The sequence below is a fragment of the Balaenoptera borealis genome (assembly GCF_965194805.1).
Source record: "Balaenoptera borealis genome assembly, chromosome: 10".
In the NCBI taxonomy this organism is placed as follows: Eukaryota; Metazoa; Chordata; class Mammalia; order Artiodactyla; family Balaenopteridae; genus Balaenoptera; species Balaenoptera borealis.
Window position 1 is genome coordinate 116,912,818 of NC_138874.1, and position 19,979 is coordinate 116,932,796.

The window sequence follows — 19,979 nt, forward strand, 5'->3', positions numbered from 1 at the left end:
CCCACTCCTGGGCATATATCTGGACAAAACTATAATTCAAAAAGATACCTGCACCTCTATGTTCATAGCAGCACTATTCACAATAGCCAAGACATGGAAACAACCTAAATGTCCATCAACAGATGAATGGATAAAGAAGATGGGGTACATATATATAATGGAATACTACTCAGCCATAAAAAAGAAAGAAATAATGCCATTTGCAGCAACATGGATGCAACTAGAGATTATCATATTAAGTGAAGTAAGTCAGAAAGAGAAAGACAAATACCATATGATATTACTTACAGGTGGAATCTAAAATATGACACAAATGAACCTATCTATGAAACAGAAACAGACTCACAGACATAGAAGACAGACTTGTGGTTGCCAAAGGGGAAGTGGGTGGGAGAGGGATGGATTGGGAGTTAGGGATTAGCAGATGTAAACTGTTATATATAGAATGGATAAACAGAAAAGTCCTACTATATAGCGCAGGGAACTGTATTCAATATCTTTGGATAAACCATAATGAAAAAGAATATAAAAAAAGAATGTATATATATATATGTATAACTGAGTCACTTTGCTGTACAGCAGAAATAAACACCACATTGTAAATCAACTATATCTCATTAAAAAAATAAAACCACAATGAGATACCACCTATCGGAATGGCTAAAATCAAAAATAGCAGCAACACCAAATGCTGGCAAGGAGGCAGAGAAACCAGAGCCCTCACATGTTGGTGGCAGGAATGTCAGCTGGTGCAGCCCCTCTGGAAGGAAGTTTGCAGTTTCTTAAGTGACTAAACGTTCAACTGTGTACGATCCAGCAATTGTACTTCTAGGCATTTGTATCAGAGAAATGAAAACTTATGTTCACACAACAGTCTGCACATGAATGTTTATGGCAGCATTATCCGTAATAACCCAAAACTGGAAACAGCCCGGGTGTCCTTCAGTGGGTGAGTGGATAATGTGACCGCACTATGAGTGCTACGTACACAGCAGTAAACATGAATGAACATGAACTCTACACACACAACTTGGATGATTCTCCAGAATTATGCTGAGTGAAAAAAGGTGATTCCAAAAGGTCACATACTCTACGATTTCATTTCTATAGCATTCTTGAAATGACAAAATTATAGAAATGGAGAGCAGATTTGTGGTTGCCAGGGGCTAAGGAGGGGATAAAGGTTGGGTTTAAAAGGCAACAGGAGGGATCCTTGTGGAGAGAGGGTGTTCCGTAGCCTGACATTTTCAAAGTCAGCGTCCCGGTCATGTTTCTTAGTTTCTCAAGACGCTTCCATGGTGGGAACTGCACTGAGGGCACATGGGATCTCTCTGTATTAGTTCATATGGCTGCATCTGAATCTACAGTCATCTCGAAGCTTATTTAAGAATAAGTCATGGCACCTCTGGGAAAGTTCAGTGTTTTAACTCATTCACAGGTGAGTCAGAACTGCAGCCTTGCATCACACACGTCTCCTTCCAACAAAAAGGGAAAAGCATTGGATTCAGTTCTGTAAACGAGAAATGATGACTCACCATCAAATTTATAGATAAAAATACGGGTGTGCTGAAGTCAAGGCAAAGACCTTGCGGCTGAGAACCAGGGGCCTTGTGAGAAGAGCGGGCATCTTCTCCGCTGGAGGATCTTATCGTCTGTTGTGATGGTCACCGTGGTGGGAACACAGATGTCCCACGGGCCCTGTAGAAGCCCCCCCCCCCATGCATCCAGTAGGATGCATGTCAGGTGGGTCGGCCATCTCACCAGGCACGGGTAGCTGCCCGCCTGGAGCCCCGTCTGGCTCTTCCTCCACTATGGCCTGTCTTCACAGTAACCTCCTGCCACACCAGGGACGCTTGGGTGAGGAAGGGACTCCTTACCCAGACGCTTCTCTCCCAGAGCTGGATTTCCTACACCCGATGATGACCAGGAACAGGGCCTCTGCCCACCACATGGACTCCTGGGCACTTCTTCCTCCCGGAGAGCCTGGACCATATTTAATAGGCTTTCTTAGGAGAGTCTCATGCTTTTGGGGGCTTGAGAATCATTTTCTAAAATATCTCTGGGAGGTCATGTGCCTGGCAGCGGGACAGAGTGGGCAGGGAAACGGGACCACCCTGGCCCGTTCAGCCCTAACTTCCCGGCCAGGTGGGCCATGCCTGGTTCCTAGCGTTCTTCACAGCAGTTCCCGCCAGAACCCGGAGGGAGGGCATTGGAAAGCTTCCTTCCCTTCCCTTCCTCCTTTTATCAAACGCCACCACCCTATTTTCTGCAAACTCCGTTTCCAGTCAGGGTTTGTGCAAGATCAACACACATTTGACTTCTTGGAGAATGTTGCAGTTAGAAATAAAGGTTATAACCCAAACCCTCAATAATTCTAATCTCTCTTAGGAGACACATTAAAAACACCGTGCATGTTTCTAAGGGTCGCCGTCGGTTTAGCACGAGACGAGCCCTTTCTTCCCACGTCTGATTTGATGAGCAGCAAAAGTCTTGCTGTTACAAGTGCGGGGCATTGCGGCAGAAGTCCACCAATCCCTGACGATTTCCGGGCCGTGTCCAGTAGGATGCATGTCATTCCTGGGAGGAAATGAAGCCAGTCAGATGCTCCTTCCTGTGAATTCGCTGAAAGCTGTCCCAAAACTGGGATGTGTCTGAAGTCGGCGCAGGAAGGGGAGTTGTTTCTGAGCGCAGCGCTGGGTGCACGCTGTGTGGGGTGTGACACCCAGCCTTCCCGGTCAGAGAAGCACACCCGGAGCCCCCCTCAGCTGCCCCCAGGCCTGCCGCCGGGCCCGGCCGTTTCTCTCCTCCTTGTACCCTCGGACGGGACGCCTCTGCCTAGGGGACCCGGTGGCCTGACTTGAAGCTTTGCCAGAAAAGCCACTTGGATGGGGTGCTGTGCGCGGCCGCCTCTCTGGGCCTTTTGCTGAGCCGAGAAGACCCCGTGCTGGGCAGCTGTGTCCCCCTGGGGTCAGAGCAGGGTGGCAGAGGCCTCCTCGCTGGGCGGGGGAGGAGAGGGGCCGCTGCCCTGTTTGCTCAGAGCTGTTCCAACCTCAGGACGAGAGAGAGCGCGTGGGTGGGGGCTCAGGGTGCAGGAACTTTAGGCGCTCGACCGAAGGCTGGCGTGACTCGGCTCTCCGGGTCGTGGCCTGCGGGCACAGGCACTACGGCTGGCGTGGCTGCACCGGGGCTGCTCCGGTCCCTGGTCCCCACGAAGCTTCACGCCGTAGCCTCGTGCGCGCCCCTCGGACTCCTGACCTCTGCCTCTGGCCCCTAGAAAACTCGATCCGGCCTCAGCCCCTTTGCCCCGACAGCCCTTCGGAGGACCATCTCCCGTCCTTCGTCTGCGGGGAGGGCCCAGCATCTCAGGTGTCCGCTGTTCCCAGGGTCGGGATGGGAGGGCCAGGGCTGGAGGCCCCCGGCTTCTTGGTTGGGCAGCCCTCTGCCGCCGCCTGTGCCCCTGTACCAGCCCGCAGCCCCCGGAGCCCGTGCTACTCCCCAGCCCCACCTCCTTGAGGCCGGGCCCTGCTGGGGGCTTCCCCACCCCGCCCCATGCTCTCGTTCCGCCCAAGCAAAACTCCTCTTTCTGGAGGCCTCCAGGCGTGGGTCAGAGTCTTTGATCAGCACTTACATCCAGCCTGGCGTGACCAGTTGATTTCCCTCTCTGGGGGAAGTTGATGTTTTCCAAGAAAAATGAATTTTAATGGGCGAGGGGTCTCTTCAGGGCTCCTCCGGGGCCCACGGCTGGCCTGTCCCGGGGAGTAAAATGTGTCCGCTCTGAGCCACAGACCCTCGCCAGCCCTGCCGCCAGGCTCGCGGTGAGGCGAGGGTCCTGCCTGGGGAGCAAGGCACCTGGAACCCGCACCCCAGCCCGGTCTGAGTGCCCCACAGCCTACGCCCTGTGTGTCCGTCCACTGCCACCGGGGCCTGGACCTGTGCCCCCTCCTCCGGGCATTGGTCCTGTGGCCTGTACTTTGGAGGTCCCTGTGGGACGTGACAGGTGCCTCTGACCCTCCCGCACCTTGGGTTTCCGTGGAATTGACAAGCTCAGAAGCATCAGGTGCATCCTTTCTTCTCTGTAGATAAACCGCTTAACCCAGAAAGAGTCCATGTAAATACGACCAGCTTTGCAAGGTCAAAACCCCTTTATGACCCCGGCCGCTCACCCATCGCTGGGCGCCACCCTGGCTGCGGTCTGCCTGTTGTCGGTTTCCTTCTACCTGCACGTCGGGGGCAGCGCGCCAGCCCGGAGTCTCCACGTGGAGAGACGCGGGATGGAGGCCGGCAGGACAGGTGGGGGCCAGGCATACGGACCGGCTTCCCGTGGCGACTGTTGTGTGCTACAAACACGCTCTTGGACCGCGAGCTTGGTCTCCTCTCTCCACCCTCCCAACACAAAATGACTTATTCAGAGAGATCAGAGCAGACCTCTTCTGCTTGTTTTGTTACCTCCTTGGAGACCCCGAGACAGAGGTGGACAGACTGCGCTATGGATCTGATAACTTAACAGCTTCTGACCAGAGCGCAGCAAACGCGGTTGGTCTGGGTCTCAAGTGGGCGCTGGGTTGGTGCAGGGAGCGCGAGAGGACTTGGTGAAATCCCTCCCCCTCTCCTGCACCCCTGGGCTTCCCACGTAGGCACACGACACTCGTATTTGGGAGGGTCTGATCCAACGGCAAAGATTTAAGGCACCCAGCACCGCGACGCAGACTCCGATTACGGGAGCAGTGTGATCTGAGGATGCTTAAGTGAGTTTGTATCAGGCGGGCTGCAGCCTGGTCACCGGCCCACGCGTGGCCGGTCGGACATCGCCCCTCCCCTTCCCACCAGCACCGCGGCGGGCGGGAGGCCCGAGGCCTGACCCTGAGTCTGGGGGCGGTTCCACATCTGAGGCTCAGACAGCGTGGGCTGTGGCTCCACGTGGAGGGGACAGCTCCGGCCCACCCGAGGCCTGGTGGTAGCACTGGCTCAGCACTGTTCTGACCCCACCCCCCAGAGGGCAGCGACGCTTCCTGGCAGGAGTGCCCACCCAGCGGCAGAGCATTCAGCAGAGCCCGAGGGCCTTCCGTGCGCTGGGCCCCGAGGCCACAGAGGGCTCCGTGGAGGTTAGTGAGTGCCTACCCGGGGCTGTCAGAGCGGGGAGGTGTGGGCGGGGCTGGCTGGGGCTCAGGGCTGGGGTTGCCTGGCTGGAAAGGAGAGCAGGTGCTGGGAGGGTGGGTCCTAGCGTGGGCGCCCCATCACGGGAGGTGGCCGAGAGGAAGGGGGACAGGCAGTGGAGCCCCTGCGGACGTGTCTGCACTTAGCAAGCTGCTCCAGTTTCCCCAAGGGAGGGACAGGCGTGCCCCCCCAGTCCCCACTCTGACCACCCAGCATCCAGGCTCCGTGCAGGCGGCCCCGCCTGCTGTGACCTGTGACCCCCATCCCTACAGGATCCGTGCTCGGCCCTTGGCCCGTCAGCTGCTGTGAGGGCCCACCCTGGGTGGGCAGCTTGGGCTTCACGGGCGGGCCTGAGGGTCTCAGCCAGGGAGGGAGAGCCCTTGGCAGAGAGCGGAGGGGCTGAGCCCTGGTGAATGCAGCCCCTGTGCTGATCCAGGCCCACGCTGGGCAGACGGGGTGGTCACAAGAGCCCTGTCCAGTGGGTGCCCGTGGTGTCCTTCTCAGACGGCCCCGCTGCAGCCCCTCAGGCCTGCGCTCCCACTGGCCAGTCACGGGCCTCCTCGGACGAGAGCACAGCCCTGGCACGAGCCAGCTGAAGCCCCTGGCATCCCCGAGGTGGAGGGCTCCGCAGTGCTGGCCGAGACCTCACCACTCCCAAGGCCTCTGTCTCCCCTCCGTCCGCCCTTTCTGTCTCCCAGGGTGGCAGGAAGGACGTGGAAGCATGTGTTACGTACATAGCATCCGTGAGACTGTATGTAATCATTGCAGCTGGTGCTTTGTGGGTGTGGGTGTGTGTGCGGCAAAGCCACGGGGTGCAGAGGCACGTAACAGGGACCAGGGGACCCCGGAGCCGCCCGGGCCCGCGTGGCCTCCAGGTCACGGGAGCCTCGCCTCCCCCCGCTGTGGGCGGTGGTGCCCGTGGGGAGGTGTGCTCGCTATCCGAAGGCTCAAAGCGGGTGCGTTCAGTACAAATGGGATGCGGGCGAGGGGGGGGAGACCCCCGTGCTGCTCCCTGGGAGTCGCCCTGAAAAGTGCCCCCGGAGGACGAGCATGGCCCGGGCAGGAGGAGGGGCCCTGGACGCCCTGCCCCGGCTGCGGGCGAGTGGGACCCCTCACGTGCTCCCAGCGGGCTCTGGGGAGATTTACTTTGTCCACACTCATTTCCATAAATAATGAGGTCAGGACACTTACCGTATTTGTGCCCAAATGGATGTTGGAGGAAACTGTGAACCTGCCTTTAGGGAGCTGCCAGGCTGGGGCTGAAGATCCACTGCTGCGTCGAGAGCTCTCGGTGCTGGGAGGCCAGGGCCGGGGCGGGGGCCGCTCAGCCCCCGGGGGTCTGAGCCAGCCAGAGGCTCTCGGTGCTGGGAGGCCAGGGCCGGGGCGGGGGCCGCTCAGCCCCCGGGGGTCTGAGCCAGCCAGAGCTGACGCCGTCTGCTTCGAGCCCCCGGGAGGAAATAAAGGCGGCCTGTGCTCTGGACCAGCCAGAGGCTGGGTGGGCGGTGCAGGGGCCTGGCTGGGGGGCGGGGCGCGGAGGGCCCCTCTGCTGCCGTCCCGTGGGGCGCCCCACCTCCGGCGTCTCCCCCAATATTACCCTGCCCTCGGTTACCTGTTAGACGGCTGCGGGTGCTGCCTCTCTATCCAGGACAGGCCTGCAGAGTTTCATGTAAAAATAAGTAAAGAATGACAAGCCCATTTTCAGAAAACATCGAGTAAATAGCAGCTGGGGAGGAACGCAGCCGGTGAATCGCACAGGCGCTGGGAATTCACTGCGATCTGTGGCAGGACACGGGGAGGCGGGAGGGTAGGGCCGGGGGGCTGGGTCCTGGCACAGTTGCTCGTGAGACAGCGTGGAGAACAGGCTGGAGAGGGTCACGGGGCGGGGTGGACGTCGGGAGGGCGGGGCTTGGTCCGGGCGAGACGCCGTGAGACCGGGCCTGGGGGCACTACTCACAGAAGGCTGAGGGCTGGCTGACGGCACGGCCCCCACCCACAGCTCCTGGCCAGCGCGTCCCAGTGGTCCCCCAGGGCCTCCCAGACCAGGGCCTCCCAGACCGGGCCTTGAAGAGCCTCACCAGGTGGACGGGGCCCCCTGTGCACCTCAGCACGGGTGTCTAAAGCACAGGATGGAGGCCTTGGGGGACACTGGGGGCACTCTTGTACCTCTCTGTGCAGGTGAGGAAACTGAGGCACGGGCTGTCGCAGGGAATGAGTGCAGAGCAGGACTCAGCCTGCCTCTGCTTTTCCTCCAGGCAAAGTTGGTGGAGGCACCCGTTTCCCACACTTGCGCTGGCGCTAGGACACAGGAGGAGGGAGGGGGAGCCCCAGGCCTGGGGGCAGCGGATTCGGGCATGGGGCTGGGTGATGGATGAGCCGGCCCGGGGCGGGGCGCTGGCTCCCAGGGTGGTCCAGGGCACGTGCTCACCCGCTGAGGTGGCTCGGGCACCTGGGCTGAGGGTGTGACCCCTTCCGAGGTGAAATTTATAGGCCCCGTGGAGGGGCCCAGGGGTCCCAGCCGCCACTCCCTTTGGTGTTTCTAACCCACTGTTACCATCAGGCTGCCACACACCCTTGTGTGAAAGGCGGGCCTTAACTTTGGGTCCCCGGTGTCTTATTCCAAAGGGGCAAAGAGCAAACGTTTATTAAGCGCTGGTTACATGTGAGGCGGGGGACTTGCTCTTGCTTTGGTGGGGGGGGGTCCTCGTCAGGGGTGCTGTGCAGAGAGCAGAAGGCCCCTGCGGTCCGGGGCTGTGACCTGGCGGGCGGTCAGGCCGGCACCCTCAGGGCAGCGCGGGGCCAGCCATGACCCTGCCCACCCTGCCCGCCCTGCCCGCGGCCCCGCGCTCAGGCCAGCCACAGCCTGCTCACCAGGTGTGCTTTCTCTCCAGGTGAGTGAGAAAATGTAGCGGAGCCCCAGCTCGGCGCGCACAGCCCAGCCCGGACGAGCGGCCCGCCCCGAGCGCCCCTCGGGCCAGCCTCACCATGTCCAAGAAGGGCGCGGGCGGCCGAAGCAAGGGGGACAAGGCAGAGGTCCTCGCAGCGCTGCAGGCCGCCAACGAGGAGCTGCGGGCCAAGCTCACCGACATCCAGATCGAGCTGCAGCAGGAGAAGAGCAAGGTGGGCCCCCCGTGCCCCCCACCGCCTCTCCACGCCTTCCCGGGCCCCCAGGGTCTGCCCAGAGCGGGGTGGAGCCAGGTCTCTGCAGATGTGCCAGCCCAGGGGGTCCCTGGGTCCCAGCGGCTCTCAAGGCAGCTCGGGAGCACAGACAGCTCTGGGGAGGGGGCTCCAGACCCACAGGGGAGCGTGTGGACATGGGCCTGACCCCGTGGGAGCAGCCCTGGTCCTCAGCGTGTGGGCCGAGGGGCCTTGTCCAACCACACCGTCCCTGGAACGGTGCTGCTTCCTCCTGAACTGTGCACAGTGGAATTTAACCCAAATATAACAGCCCCAAAGCAAACAGCCAGGCCCTGGGCTCAAGGCTTCCAGGTGTTGGGAGGCAGCTCTCCTAACCGACCCACTAGGAAACGTGGGTCACAGACCCCAGCGGGCCCTACCTGGGCAGCCCTGTGATGACCCCCTGCCCCGGCACCCAGCCCTCGGGGGTCCTTGCAGCCTGCAGGGAAGGCTGGGCTTGTGCTGCGGCTGAGGGGGTCCTGGTCAGAGGATGCCCTCCCCGCTCAGCGCATGGCCAGGCCCGGGGGGCCGTCCCCTGACCCACACTTCCCTCCCTGTCTGTCACCTCTGTCCCCTCCTCGCTCCCCACCCAGGAGCCACTAGGAAGTACATGGGCTCTTGGGAAGGAGATGCAAAGAAGAGAAAATCTGGGGAGAGGGAGGCGTGGGGAGGGGGGAAGGGGAGAACGCCAGGGCAGGCTTCTCCCCCGGAGGGTTTGAAAGGTCCCTGGCTGTGGTCTGGCCGGCATAACGGCCCCCCAGCCTTGCCCTCCTGGGAGGCCCGGTCGGGGAGGGAGTCACGGGAGGTGGGGGCCCGCTGCTTCGCAACCTGCTGGTTAAATCACAAGAGGAATGGTATTTTGTGACATGCGATGATTATATGGAACTCAGATTTCACTGTCAGTAGATAAGTCGTTAGGACCCAGCCCCGCCCGTTCTTTTACACATCGTCTGCAGCTTAGTAACAGCAGCGCCAGCTGAGCCACAAGGCCTGAAATACTTAGTGCGTGGCCCTTTACAGAAAAAGCGTGCCGGCCGGTCCTGGTCACCTCCCTCCCTCCTAGGTCCCCTGCTCTGTGAAAGGGGACAGAGACAGCTCCGGGCACAGGGCCTCCAGCACGGACACTAGAAGGCGGCTGTCACAGTGACCACGTGGCCGCTCCCGTGGCCAGGCCACCTCGCGGGGCCTGCAGGAGAGTCAGAGCCTGCTGAGCGCCCGCGGTGAGGACCCAGGGAGTTGGGGAGCATCAGTGCAGCACCTGCTCTGTGCCAGGTGGTCGCAGAGCCAGCAAGGACAGCCCAAGGGGCCCCGGCACGCTGCCTGGCTGGAGCACGGGGGGGCGAAGGCACGAACATCAGTGGCCTGGGACGGAGAGTTGTCCCCGGACGCAGAGAGCATCTGTTCCGTGCCCTAGAGGCACGTGGGCGCTCCGAGCGTCTCGTCCTGACCAGACTGTAGGGGCTGCGAGGCCACGCCCCGGGCATCACTCTGGCCCTCCCCCTCCCCCGTTTGCAGATGAAAGAGAAGAGGGGCTACTTGTTAGGAACCTAATGATAATGAAACCCTTTGTTTTATTGGGTAAAAATATAATAGCAATTGTCTTTTCAATGCAAAGAAACGCCACGTGATAGAAATCACTAAGTAATAGTACTTTTGCCCGAATCTCCAGATTCTGTCTACCGTTTACAGCAGCAACATACATATTCCATGTGCAGCTTTATCAAAACCCATCCATCCTGCGGCAGCCCAAGGGGGCGTGTGCCGGCCCCTGGCTGGCCAACAGGCCGAGTCTGGCCGGGTCGGAGCTCACAGCTCTCCCTGGTGGCAGACAAGAGCCCTGGGCCTGGCATCAGAGGCCCTGTTATTTATACAAGGTGTACTTACTGTCTTTTGAGAAGATGATATAACCTCTTGGTTCAAAACTCCAAAGGAAGAGAAGAAAAGGCCCAGCATCAGGGAGGCTCTCTTCTTCGAGTCCACACCCAGGTCACCTCCCAGAGGGGTTCAAGTTACAGTTTCTTGAACGCGCCTGCGTGTCTCTTTTTAAAGCATAAATGACACACGCTTCTGAGTCCCTTTTTCTTCTCCCCTTCACCGTGTGTCTGGGAGGCTGGAGCTCTCGAGGGTTCCTTCATCCCACTCACATGGTCCAGCACATGTGGCAGCCCTGTGGTGAACACCCCTGTCTGCGTGTCCTGGACCACACGTGCAAGAGCGTGTGTGCTTGCAGTGTGACAGTGACCACAGCAGGGCCCATGAGAATGCAGAGGGCCCTTCGGGGAGGTGGACGCAGTCGGAAGCTCCAGGACTCAGATCCATGTCGAATCCACGCTGGGCTGGGTTTACTGCCCGAATGCAGGCTGCTCTGGCCGCACCAGCCTGTCAGCGTTCCTTCCTACAGGCACCCTCGTTGCCCCGGCTAGAAAAGGACTCTGTTATCTTTTTTACCTCTGCCTGTGGTTCTTTCTAGTTAAGGCCCCTTAGGCTGTGGTTTCCAGACTTCACTGTGCATCAGAGTTTCCTGTGACTCTTGTTGAAAACACAAGACCCTAAAAGACAACCTCCTAAATGGGAGAAAATATTTGCGAATGTTATGAGCGATAAGGGGTTAATACCCAAAATATATAAACAGCTCGTACAACTCAACATCAAAAAAACACACAACGTGATTTTAAAATGTGCAGAAGAACTGAATAGACGTTTTTCTAAAGAGGAAGTGCAGATGGCCAGCAAGTATATGAAAAGATGCTCATCACTAATCCTAAGGGAATCAAATCCAAACCACAGTGAGATATCACCTTACGCCTGTCAGAATGGCCATCATCAAAAAGAACACAAATAACAAATGTTGGTGAGGATGTGGAGAAAAGGGAGCCCTTGTGCACTGTTGGTACGAAAGCAAATTGGTGCAGCCACTACGGAAAACAGTATTGATGTTTCTCAAAAAACTAGAAATAGAACTACCATATGACCCAGCAATTCCACTCCTGGGTATATATCTGAAAAAAAAAAAAAAAACCAAAAACACTAATTTGAAAAGACACATGCACGCCAATGTTCATAGCAGCATTATTTACAATTTCCAAGGTATGGAAGAAACCTAAGTGTCCATCAACAGACGAATGAATAAAGAAGATGTGGTACATATATGCACAATGGAATATTACTCAGCCATAAAAAAGAATGAAATTTTTCCATTTGCAGCAACATGGATACACTTGGAAGGCATTATGCTAAGTGAAATAAGCCAGACAGAGAAAGACAAATACCATTTGACATTGCTTGTATGTGAAGTCTAAAAAATACAACAAACTAGTGAATATAATGAAAAAGAAGCAGACTTTCAGATGAAGATAACAAACTAGTGGTTACCAGTAGGGAGAGGGCCAAGGGGAGGGTCAAGATAGGGGTAGGAGATTAAGAAGTACAAACTATTATGTATAACATAAATAAACTGCAAGGATATATTGTACAACACAGGGAATGTAGTCAATATTTTATAACTATAAATGGAATATAACCTTTAAAAATTGCAAATCACTGTATTGTACCCCTGTAACTTAGATAATATTGTACAGCAACCATACTTCAATTAAAAAAGGAGAAGAGAGGAAAAGCCCCACAGGCCCACGGCCTCACCTTCTGCAGAATTGAGCTCTCCGAGCCCCAGCTGCTCTGAAGCCTCCGCTTTGGGCTTCGCTGCTGAGAGCTATGTCCCCGCAGGTGTGGCCATCAGTCCACCGGGTCCTGCTGCCACCCCTCTCCTCTCCCCACCCTTCTGCCCCCCCCCCCCGCCTCCTGGCTGAGCTGGAGTGTGGGGTGGAGGGAACAGTGCCCCAGGGGCTGAGGGGGGACGTGCCATCCCAGGGAGCGCTGGCTTTCCTGCAGGAAGACACACCCAGGTGGTGTAGTAGGTGATGACCCCTCATTTCTTTGCTCAGCCTCCAGGGCCTGTGGCTGGCCCAGAGCAGGTGTGGGGGGCAGTGGAAAGGAGTAGGAGGGGTACAGGTAGACCAGGAACGCAGGCCCGGCCACGAGACCTGAGGACATTCTCTGAGCCCTGCGTCATTACCTGCCCCCGCCCGGCCTCCCGGCTCCCGCTGGTGCCTCCCAGCCAGACCTGCACGTTCCCAGCCAAACAGCATTTAGAACATTCTAGATTTTTTTTAAATTGTATTTATTTATTTATTTTTGGCTGCGTTGGGTCTTCGCTGCTGCGTGCAGGCTTCTCATTGCAGTGGCTTCTCTTGTTGTGGAGCACGGGCTCTATGCACGCGGGCTTCAGTAGTTGTGACTCACAGGCTTCAGTAGTTGTGGCTCGTGGGCTCTAGAGCGTGGGCTCAGCAGTCGTGGCACACGGGCTCTAGAGCGCAGGCTCAGTAGTTGTGGCACACGGGTTTAGTTGGTCTGTGGCATGTGAGATCTTCCCGGACCAGGGCTCGAACCCGTGTCCCCTGTGTTGGCAGGCGGATTCTTAACCACTGCGCCACCAGGCGAGTCCCAGCATTCTAGATTTTAAAAAGTGTGTGTGTGTGCGTGTGCATGTGTGTACAGGTACCTGCCACCCGGCATTAGCACGTGCTGTCATTTTGGATTTGAAGATGAATGAGCCAGAAGCTGGCAGACCCGCTGCCCGCCCTTATTTCCCCCGCACGGTCCTGGGTCCGAGCCCAGCCTCGCCCCACACCCACCAGGAGGCCTGGGCCTCCCTGAGACCGAGAGCAATGGCTCTGGTCCTACAGGGCAGCCGTCATGAGGATGTGGGCTCAGACATGGGCTCAGCTCACGTGAGGTGTTCAGTGGCCCCTGACGCGGCACCCAGGGTGGGGGTCCTCGGTTTCCATCACTCCATCCCCCTGGTGGGCAGTGAGCTGGGAGCAGCTCCTGATTTCCTTCCCAGTGCAGGGCCTACACAGCGTGGGAACTGCCTGCCGTGTTTCCTCTTCGGTACTTACCTGCGTTTCCCTCCTCTCCCTGCCGTCAGTCCAGTAAATAGAAGATGCGTCTGTGTTATCCTTGGAGTCTTTCCCGGGAGGGCGTCTCCTGCTGTGGCCACGAGCAGGGCTGCACCAGGACCACAGGCAGCTCCCGGGGAATCTCCTCGGTTCTGTCTGCTCAGCCTAGAGACGGACACTTTACCCCAAACACGCGGTGGGTGGTTGGTGCCTACGCCCTGGCCAAGTGGGGAATAAGATGCGAATTCGATCTTTATGGCAAATGCTAACGACGTCCGCCCTCGCCATCCTTCTGAAGTCTTCGCATGTGTTAACGTCATTGTTATAACCGCAGGACAAATGTGTGCGGCCAGCTCCGTGGACTTGGAGCCTCCGTCCAGTTTCCAACACATTCCAGATGCTCCTGCAGCACCCAAGGAGGAGGGCCTGGCTCTGGACCTCATGATGGAAGCGGGTGGACGGCCGGAGGGACCCTTCCCTAGCCCCCAAGGGCCTGGACAGAACAGGGGTGGAGGCTCTCATGCCCCAGGGGTGGTGAAGGCGGCCTCAGGACCGGGCGCCAGCTCCCTCCTCTTCCTTATTAGGGACTCAACACCTCGTCTTGCAGGTTGCGGTTTCCAGGGTCAAGAATGTCCCTGTGGAGCATGGAGAGACGCCAATGTACGTGGCAGCCGCGGGCTAAGCATTGCGGATTTCAGGCGCATGGTTAGTTCATCACCGAGGAGGACGTGCAGGAATTGAGACTCGACAGCAAAGAATGAAATAATTTAAATAAAAACAGGCCTCTTCTGCTGCCAGGGTGCTGGAGATAAGTGGGACCAACTCGGATGGAGACCCTTCTGAAAAGAGGGAAGAGCTTAGCAGGGAGAAGCTCCAAGGGAAAGGCCTCTCGGAAGCCCCATCCAAGTTAACTCCACGTTGTCATAAAGAGGGGGAAGTACTGGGATCCTTGAAGCGGAAAGAAAAAAGAATCATAGCAACACGACGCCCCCGTGTCTCCGTCACCGGCTCAAGGAGGCTCCGGCTCTAGGCTGGGCACAGAGCAGCCCCTGCTGCCTGCACCCCTGGGTCCCTCCTACCAGCCGTGCCCCCAGCTTGGCCTGGAACCGTGTGTGAGGAACAGAGCAGACACACCCAAGTATTACACCTGCTGCTACGAAACACACTAGTCCTAACTGGGAGGAGGAGACCCCATGGGGGGAACCCTGTGCTGAAGTCCAGCCACCCCCAGCTCCAGGCCATGGACGGCCACTCAGGAAGGACTTACTGAGCACCCTGCCCCCAGGACAACGTCCAGGTGGAGGAAGACATGTAAGAAACAGGAACTGGGCAGCCGGGCAGGGTACAGCCTACAAGCCGACATGCTGGGCGGTGGTGTGGTCACTCTGCTCAGCAATCAGGGAGGGCTTCCTGGAAGAGGTGGCCTTAAACCAGCCAGGACAGGGAAAGTGAGGAAGCGAAGGTGGGAACGAGGGGGACTCCCATAATGCAACCGGCGGCCAGGAAGGGCGGCAGGAGAGGTGGCCCAGGGGTCAGGCCACAGAGGGCCATGCAGGTGGGAAGGGCCTAAAAATGTACTGTCTGGACCAGGACATTGGAGAGAGACCGAGACCCACAGGGGACCATGAACTTGGTTGACAGCTGCCTTCAGACTAGGTATGTCCTGGTCACCAGGTCAGCATATTTGTTACCGTTAAGTCATGCGAAAAAAGCATGAAGGTCATTGTCTTTCCAAAACTAGTGAGGTGGGTGATGTAGATGCCAGCGTGTTGCCTGTTTCACAATGAGGAGGGGTACAGCGGGGAAGCCGAGAGGGGGAGACGGAGAGCAGGGAGAGGATTCCACGCCGGCAGCGGGAGGCCATGTGCACGCGGGGCTGGGGCCCGAGGGCGCTGGGACGTCTGCCCTGTCCCTGGAGAGGAGTGGGTGGGACAACACGGGAGTGATCTCCAAATCTGCAAATCCCAGTTATGCCCCAAACTCCTGTGGGCAACCCCTTCCCCCCACACCCACACGGGAATGCTACGTCCTCGCAACAGCTCCAGGGGGCAGGCCGCAGACTTCGACTTCTCGTCTCGGTGGACAGAGCCACTTGGGACCTTGTAGACAAAAACACTGCAGAAAAGAACACACTGAAAAAAATAATGAGCCAGAGGAAGAATGCGTCCCCCTCCAGCTGATAACCTGGGAGACCAAGAAGCAGGACCAAGTGTTCAGGAACCTGGCCTGACATACGGAAGACCACAGGCAACTCACAGTGCCAGGGTGCATGAGGCTCGTGGGGAGTTGGATCGCATCCATTTATTCAGAGGGAAGCTCTGTTACACGTGAATCAGGAGTGGGACTGCCCTTGTCCCGTCTGTACGCGCACCTGGGCCGGGGCACCTGGCCAGGGAGGGGGAGGGGCAACACCAAGCAGACCATCCGACGTGGGCAGGGCTGTGGGTTCTGCTCTAGTGTCTGTTCCTGAAATGGACCCCGACTGTAGAGCTGTCGTTGTTGGAGGTTGGCAGGAGATAATGTTTCTAGAAGTAAGACCACAGAGGAAAACATCCTTTTTTTTTTTTTTTGGATTTTTATTTTTATTTATTTACTTTATTTTATTTATTTTTTTATACAGCAGGTTCTTATTAGTCATCCATTTTATACATATTAGTGTATACATGTCAATCCCAATCTCCCAATTCATCCCACCACCACCACCCCCTGCCCCCCACCACTTTCCCCCCTTGCCGTCCATACGTTTGTTCTCTACATCTGTGTCTCTATTTCTGCCCTGCTAACCGGTTCATCTGTACCATTTTTCTAGGTTCCACATATATGCGTTAGTATACGATATTTGTATTTCTCTTCCTGACTTACTTCAATCTGTATGACAGTCTCTAGATCCATCCATATCTCTACAAATGACCCAATTTCATTCCTTTTTATGGCTGAGTAATATTCCATTGTGTATATGTACCACATCTTCTTCATCCATTCGTCTGTTGATGGGCATTTAGGTTGCTTCCATGTCCTGGCTATTGTAAATAGTGCTGCAATGAACATTGGGGTGCATGTGTCTCTTTGAATTACGGTTTTCTCTGGGTATATGCCCAGTAGTGGGATTGCTGGGTCATATGGTAATTCTATTTTTAGTTTTTTAAGGAAGGAAAACATCCTTGCTGGTAGAAAAGTGATGTGTCTAAAAGTCGCTCGTGAGCAATGAAGTAGGATCCCTCCCAGGGGCACTGTTTTATCCATTCAGCTTAAACTTCTGTAGGCCCCTGAGCTGTCTCCAGGGCCCTGCACGTTTGTTAACTGGACTTTTTTTTTTTTTTTAAAGTATTTGTTTATTTATTTATTTATGGCTGTGTTGGGTCTTCGTTTCTGTGCGAGGGCTTTCTCTAGTTGCGGCAAGCGGGGACCACTCTTCATCGCGGTGCGCGGGCCTCTCACTATCGCGGCCTCTCTTGTTGCGGAGCACAGGCTCCAGACGCACAGGCTCAGTAGTTGTGGCTCACGGGCCCAGCTGCTCCGCGGCACGTGGGATCCTCCCAGACCAGGACTCAAACCCGTGTCCCCTGCATTGGCAGGCAGATTCTCAACCACTGCGCCACCAGGAAAGCCCTGTTAACTGGCCTTTGAGAGCTCCAAATGTTTGCGGCATTACAAGTGGTGGCCGTTTCCACCCAGAAACGGGTGTTGCACGGACCGCGCCAGAGCCCGGGGACCACGAGGCACGAAGCTCTTGGCCGCAGTGCCCAGTGCACCCTGCTGCCCGGCACTGAGCGTGAAGTGCAGGGCGCACCTGTGGCCGGTCCGACGCTGCCATTAAAGAGATGCACCTTCTCTCTGCAACTTAAATCAGCAACAGCACAATCTCAGCTTTTAAACGTAATTTGATTCTGATACCTTCTCTTCTCATGAATAACATCTGACAAACTTGACAAACAGCATCTCCATTCTGTTCAGCAGTTTGTCGGTGGAGGACCATGTCCCTAGGCTCTGTCTTTCCGGCATAACGACTGCCCGTCACTCGCAGGGACGTCCCGGTCAGGACCGTGCGTGTGGCCGCCCTGTCCTGTGACGCCTGCTCTGTGCCACATCTGTGCTGGTCACGAGCCGGGCGTGGTCCATCCTCGTGGGGCTGTGGTCTGGCCTGAGCATTGAAGCCGGTCTTGACCAAGGACGGTAGCACGGTGGTGTCCACCGCTGCTGAAACGGCCGACCTGCGAGCTGCCTGGGCCATTTCTTTCTAAGAGCAGGTCTGAGCCATTTGGCTAGTCGGCTGGGTGGGGTCCCGCCGTGCCGTCTGTTTCCACCTGGCAGAGGGGCTCGCTGGGCCTCACGGGATGGGACCCGATTCCGGGCAGACGTGAGTGGGAGGAGGGCATCCTCGACCCTTTTATTGGATGCTGAGGAACAAGTGGTTTTAACTGTCCTTCTCACACATTTCACAGCCCCAGAGAGCACACCACAGCTAGGGTTCCACAACCCGTGTGTGCGCGTGAATGTACACACGTCTGTGTGTGTACACACGTGTACATGTGTGAGGACAGGTGTACGTGTGTGTGTGTGTGTGTGTGTGTGTGTGTGTGTGTGTGTATTGGGGCCTGTCTGGAGTGATCGGCAGAACTAACGGGCCTGGCCCCGCGTTCCTGGGGTTCCCGCAGCCCTCCCAGCTCTCCCCAGACTTCCTGTTAGACCCCCGGGGTGGAGCCACGACGACTCTCCTCCTTGGCCTCACCTCAGACTCACCTGGACAGGAAATTTAAAAGGAGTCCCAAGGCCCAGGCCACCCCTTGCCCCACGACAATATGTCATCATGTTGGGGTGTGAGATGCAGGCGCCCGTGTTTTTTAAAGCTTCCCTGGTGCTGCCGTGCAATCAAAGTGAGACCCACTTGCCCGAAGGGTCTTGGCCCAGAAAAATTCTTCTCTGCATCGGAGACCGTGGGTTAATTTCCAGAAGTTCAATGAGAACTTTGGAGTTTGGAGGAGAAGCTGTTTATTCACATGCAGGTTTGTGGAGCAGACAGGGTTCCACAGGGAGGAGGAATCCTGACGACAAACCCACTCTCCCTCCATCCTCCCCCTCCCCTTCCCCCTCCCTCCATCCTCCTCCCTCCCCCCTCCCTCCCTCTTCCCTCCGACTCCCCTGCCCCCTCCCCTTACCCAAGTGAACTTCGCTCTGAAAGGGAAAAGAGACAGGCCAGTCTGTGAACAAGGCAGTGAGGGGGAAACGTGCTGAAAGATAATGATAAAAACGGGTGCTTATTTGCAGGAGTTTATGGTCTGCAAGCAGGTTCCTGTGCTTTTCTTACTTCCAGCCTCTGAGGAGGGTACAGTGAGGCCGAGGTTATCACAGAGCTGCTGGGAGCTCCTAAAAAGTTCTGCGTCATGGACAGCTGTTTGAGCTCAGGGATCCATGTCATGTCGGTTGATCTTCAATTTTCAGTGCTATTTGGGGCCAGGAGCCTTTGACCCCCTCCTCCCCAGCACGCTGTGTCCTGTGACCTCTGCTCACTGCCTCTACTCTGCCCCTTCCCCCCCCCCACCCGCTGGAGCCGCACACCTGTGCACACCTGCACACACCTGCACACACCTGCGCACACCTGCGCACACCCTGCGTGCCCGCCATCAGCCGGTCTCCGTGGCCAGGGGAGCTTGTCGGTTCGGCCCAGACACTAAGGGAAGGAACTCACCGCCCCTTAGTGGACGGAGCCTCAGAGAGGAGAGGAGCAGTGAGTGCGTGGCAGAGGCAAGTACCGGTGCACTCACGGGCGCCTCCTGGCCGGGGCCCCAGGAAGCCACCGGACTGGTCCTCATGGTCGGTGCCTTTGCTCAGAACTGCAAGTGAGTGAGCCCAGCTGGGCGCCAATTCCCAGCCGCAGAAGCGTCTCCCGGGACCCTCACTCGTTCTGCTTGTTCTTCTGTCCTTCAGCTGCCAGAGCCCTTCCTGTCCAGCTTCCAGTAACCACGGTGGCCGTCGTGAAGGCAGGGGATCCAAAGGGAGCCCAGCCGTGCTGTTGGCTCTGTCAGAGCCAATTGTTCCAGCAGCGTCGGGGCTGCTGCGGGGACGGGCAGGGAGGCCGGGAGGCCGGGAGGCAGGGAGGCCGGGAGGCCGGCCCCATGTCGGCTCGCCAGGCCTTTCGTGCAAGTCTGATGTGGGCTCTGGCAGACACCTATTCCACAACAGGGTCACGGGCACTGGACCGAAGGATAACCGCAGGCGGGCGTGGTCTCCATTTTCACTCCACAAGGCTTAGCTCAGAGTCAGGGTTAAACCCCATCTAACCCTGAACCGTTCTGCTGATATCTCTCTCTCCTCCACTCTCTCTCTCTCTGCTCCAGACAAAACAAAAAAACAAAACACACCTCTATGATACATGCTACGTCATTTTTCTTTTCTCTGCTGGTTCCCATCCAAGAGGGGGTCCTGAAGGTGGGTGTTACGTCATCCATCAAGGGGAGAGGAGCTGGGCTCTGGATCTCAGATGCGGGTGGCGCTTCTGGCTCCACCACGTCCAGCTTCAGGACCCCCTCTGCCGACCCTCCGCACCCCACCCGCTGTAGGGCCGGCAGTACCTCCCGCCCTGAGTGGGTTCTGAAATGGCACCAGGGGCTCCCCTAGAGAGTCACCACGCCCACACGACTGAGACATACCCCCCCCTCCAAATCTTGCTTTTCTGGGTGTCTTGAACTCAATTTAAAC

At 57.2% G+C, this 19,979-nt stretch overlaps 1 protein-coding gene across 9 annotated transcripts in view; it reads left to right on the forward strand.

Moving 5' to 3' along the window:
• The window catches only part of JAKMIP3 (Janus kinase and microtubule interacting protein 3), a 102,415-nt gene that overhangs the window by 35,362 nt on the left and 47,074 nt on the right, over positions 1-19,979 (forward strand). For all 9 annotated transcript variants that reach the window (XM_082407107.1, XM_082407100.1, XM_082407101.1 and 6 more), the window contains exon 2: positions 8,043-8,271. In XM_082407107.1, the coding sequence (XP_082263233.1) occupies positions 8,137-8,271 (135 nt within the window). In that variant the 5' untranslated portion in view covers positions 8,043-8,136. The remainder of the gene's footprint in view (positions 1-8,042; positions 8,272-19,979) is intronic.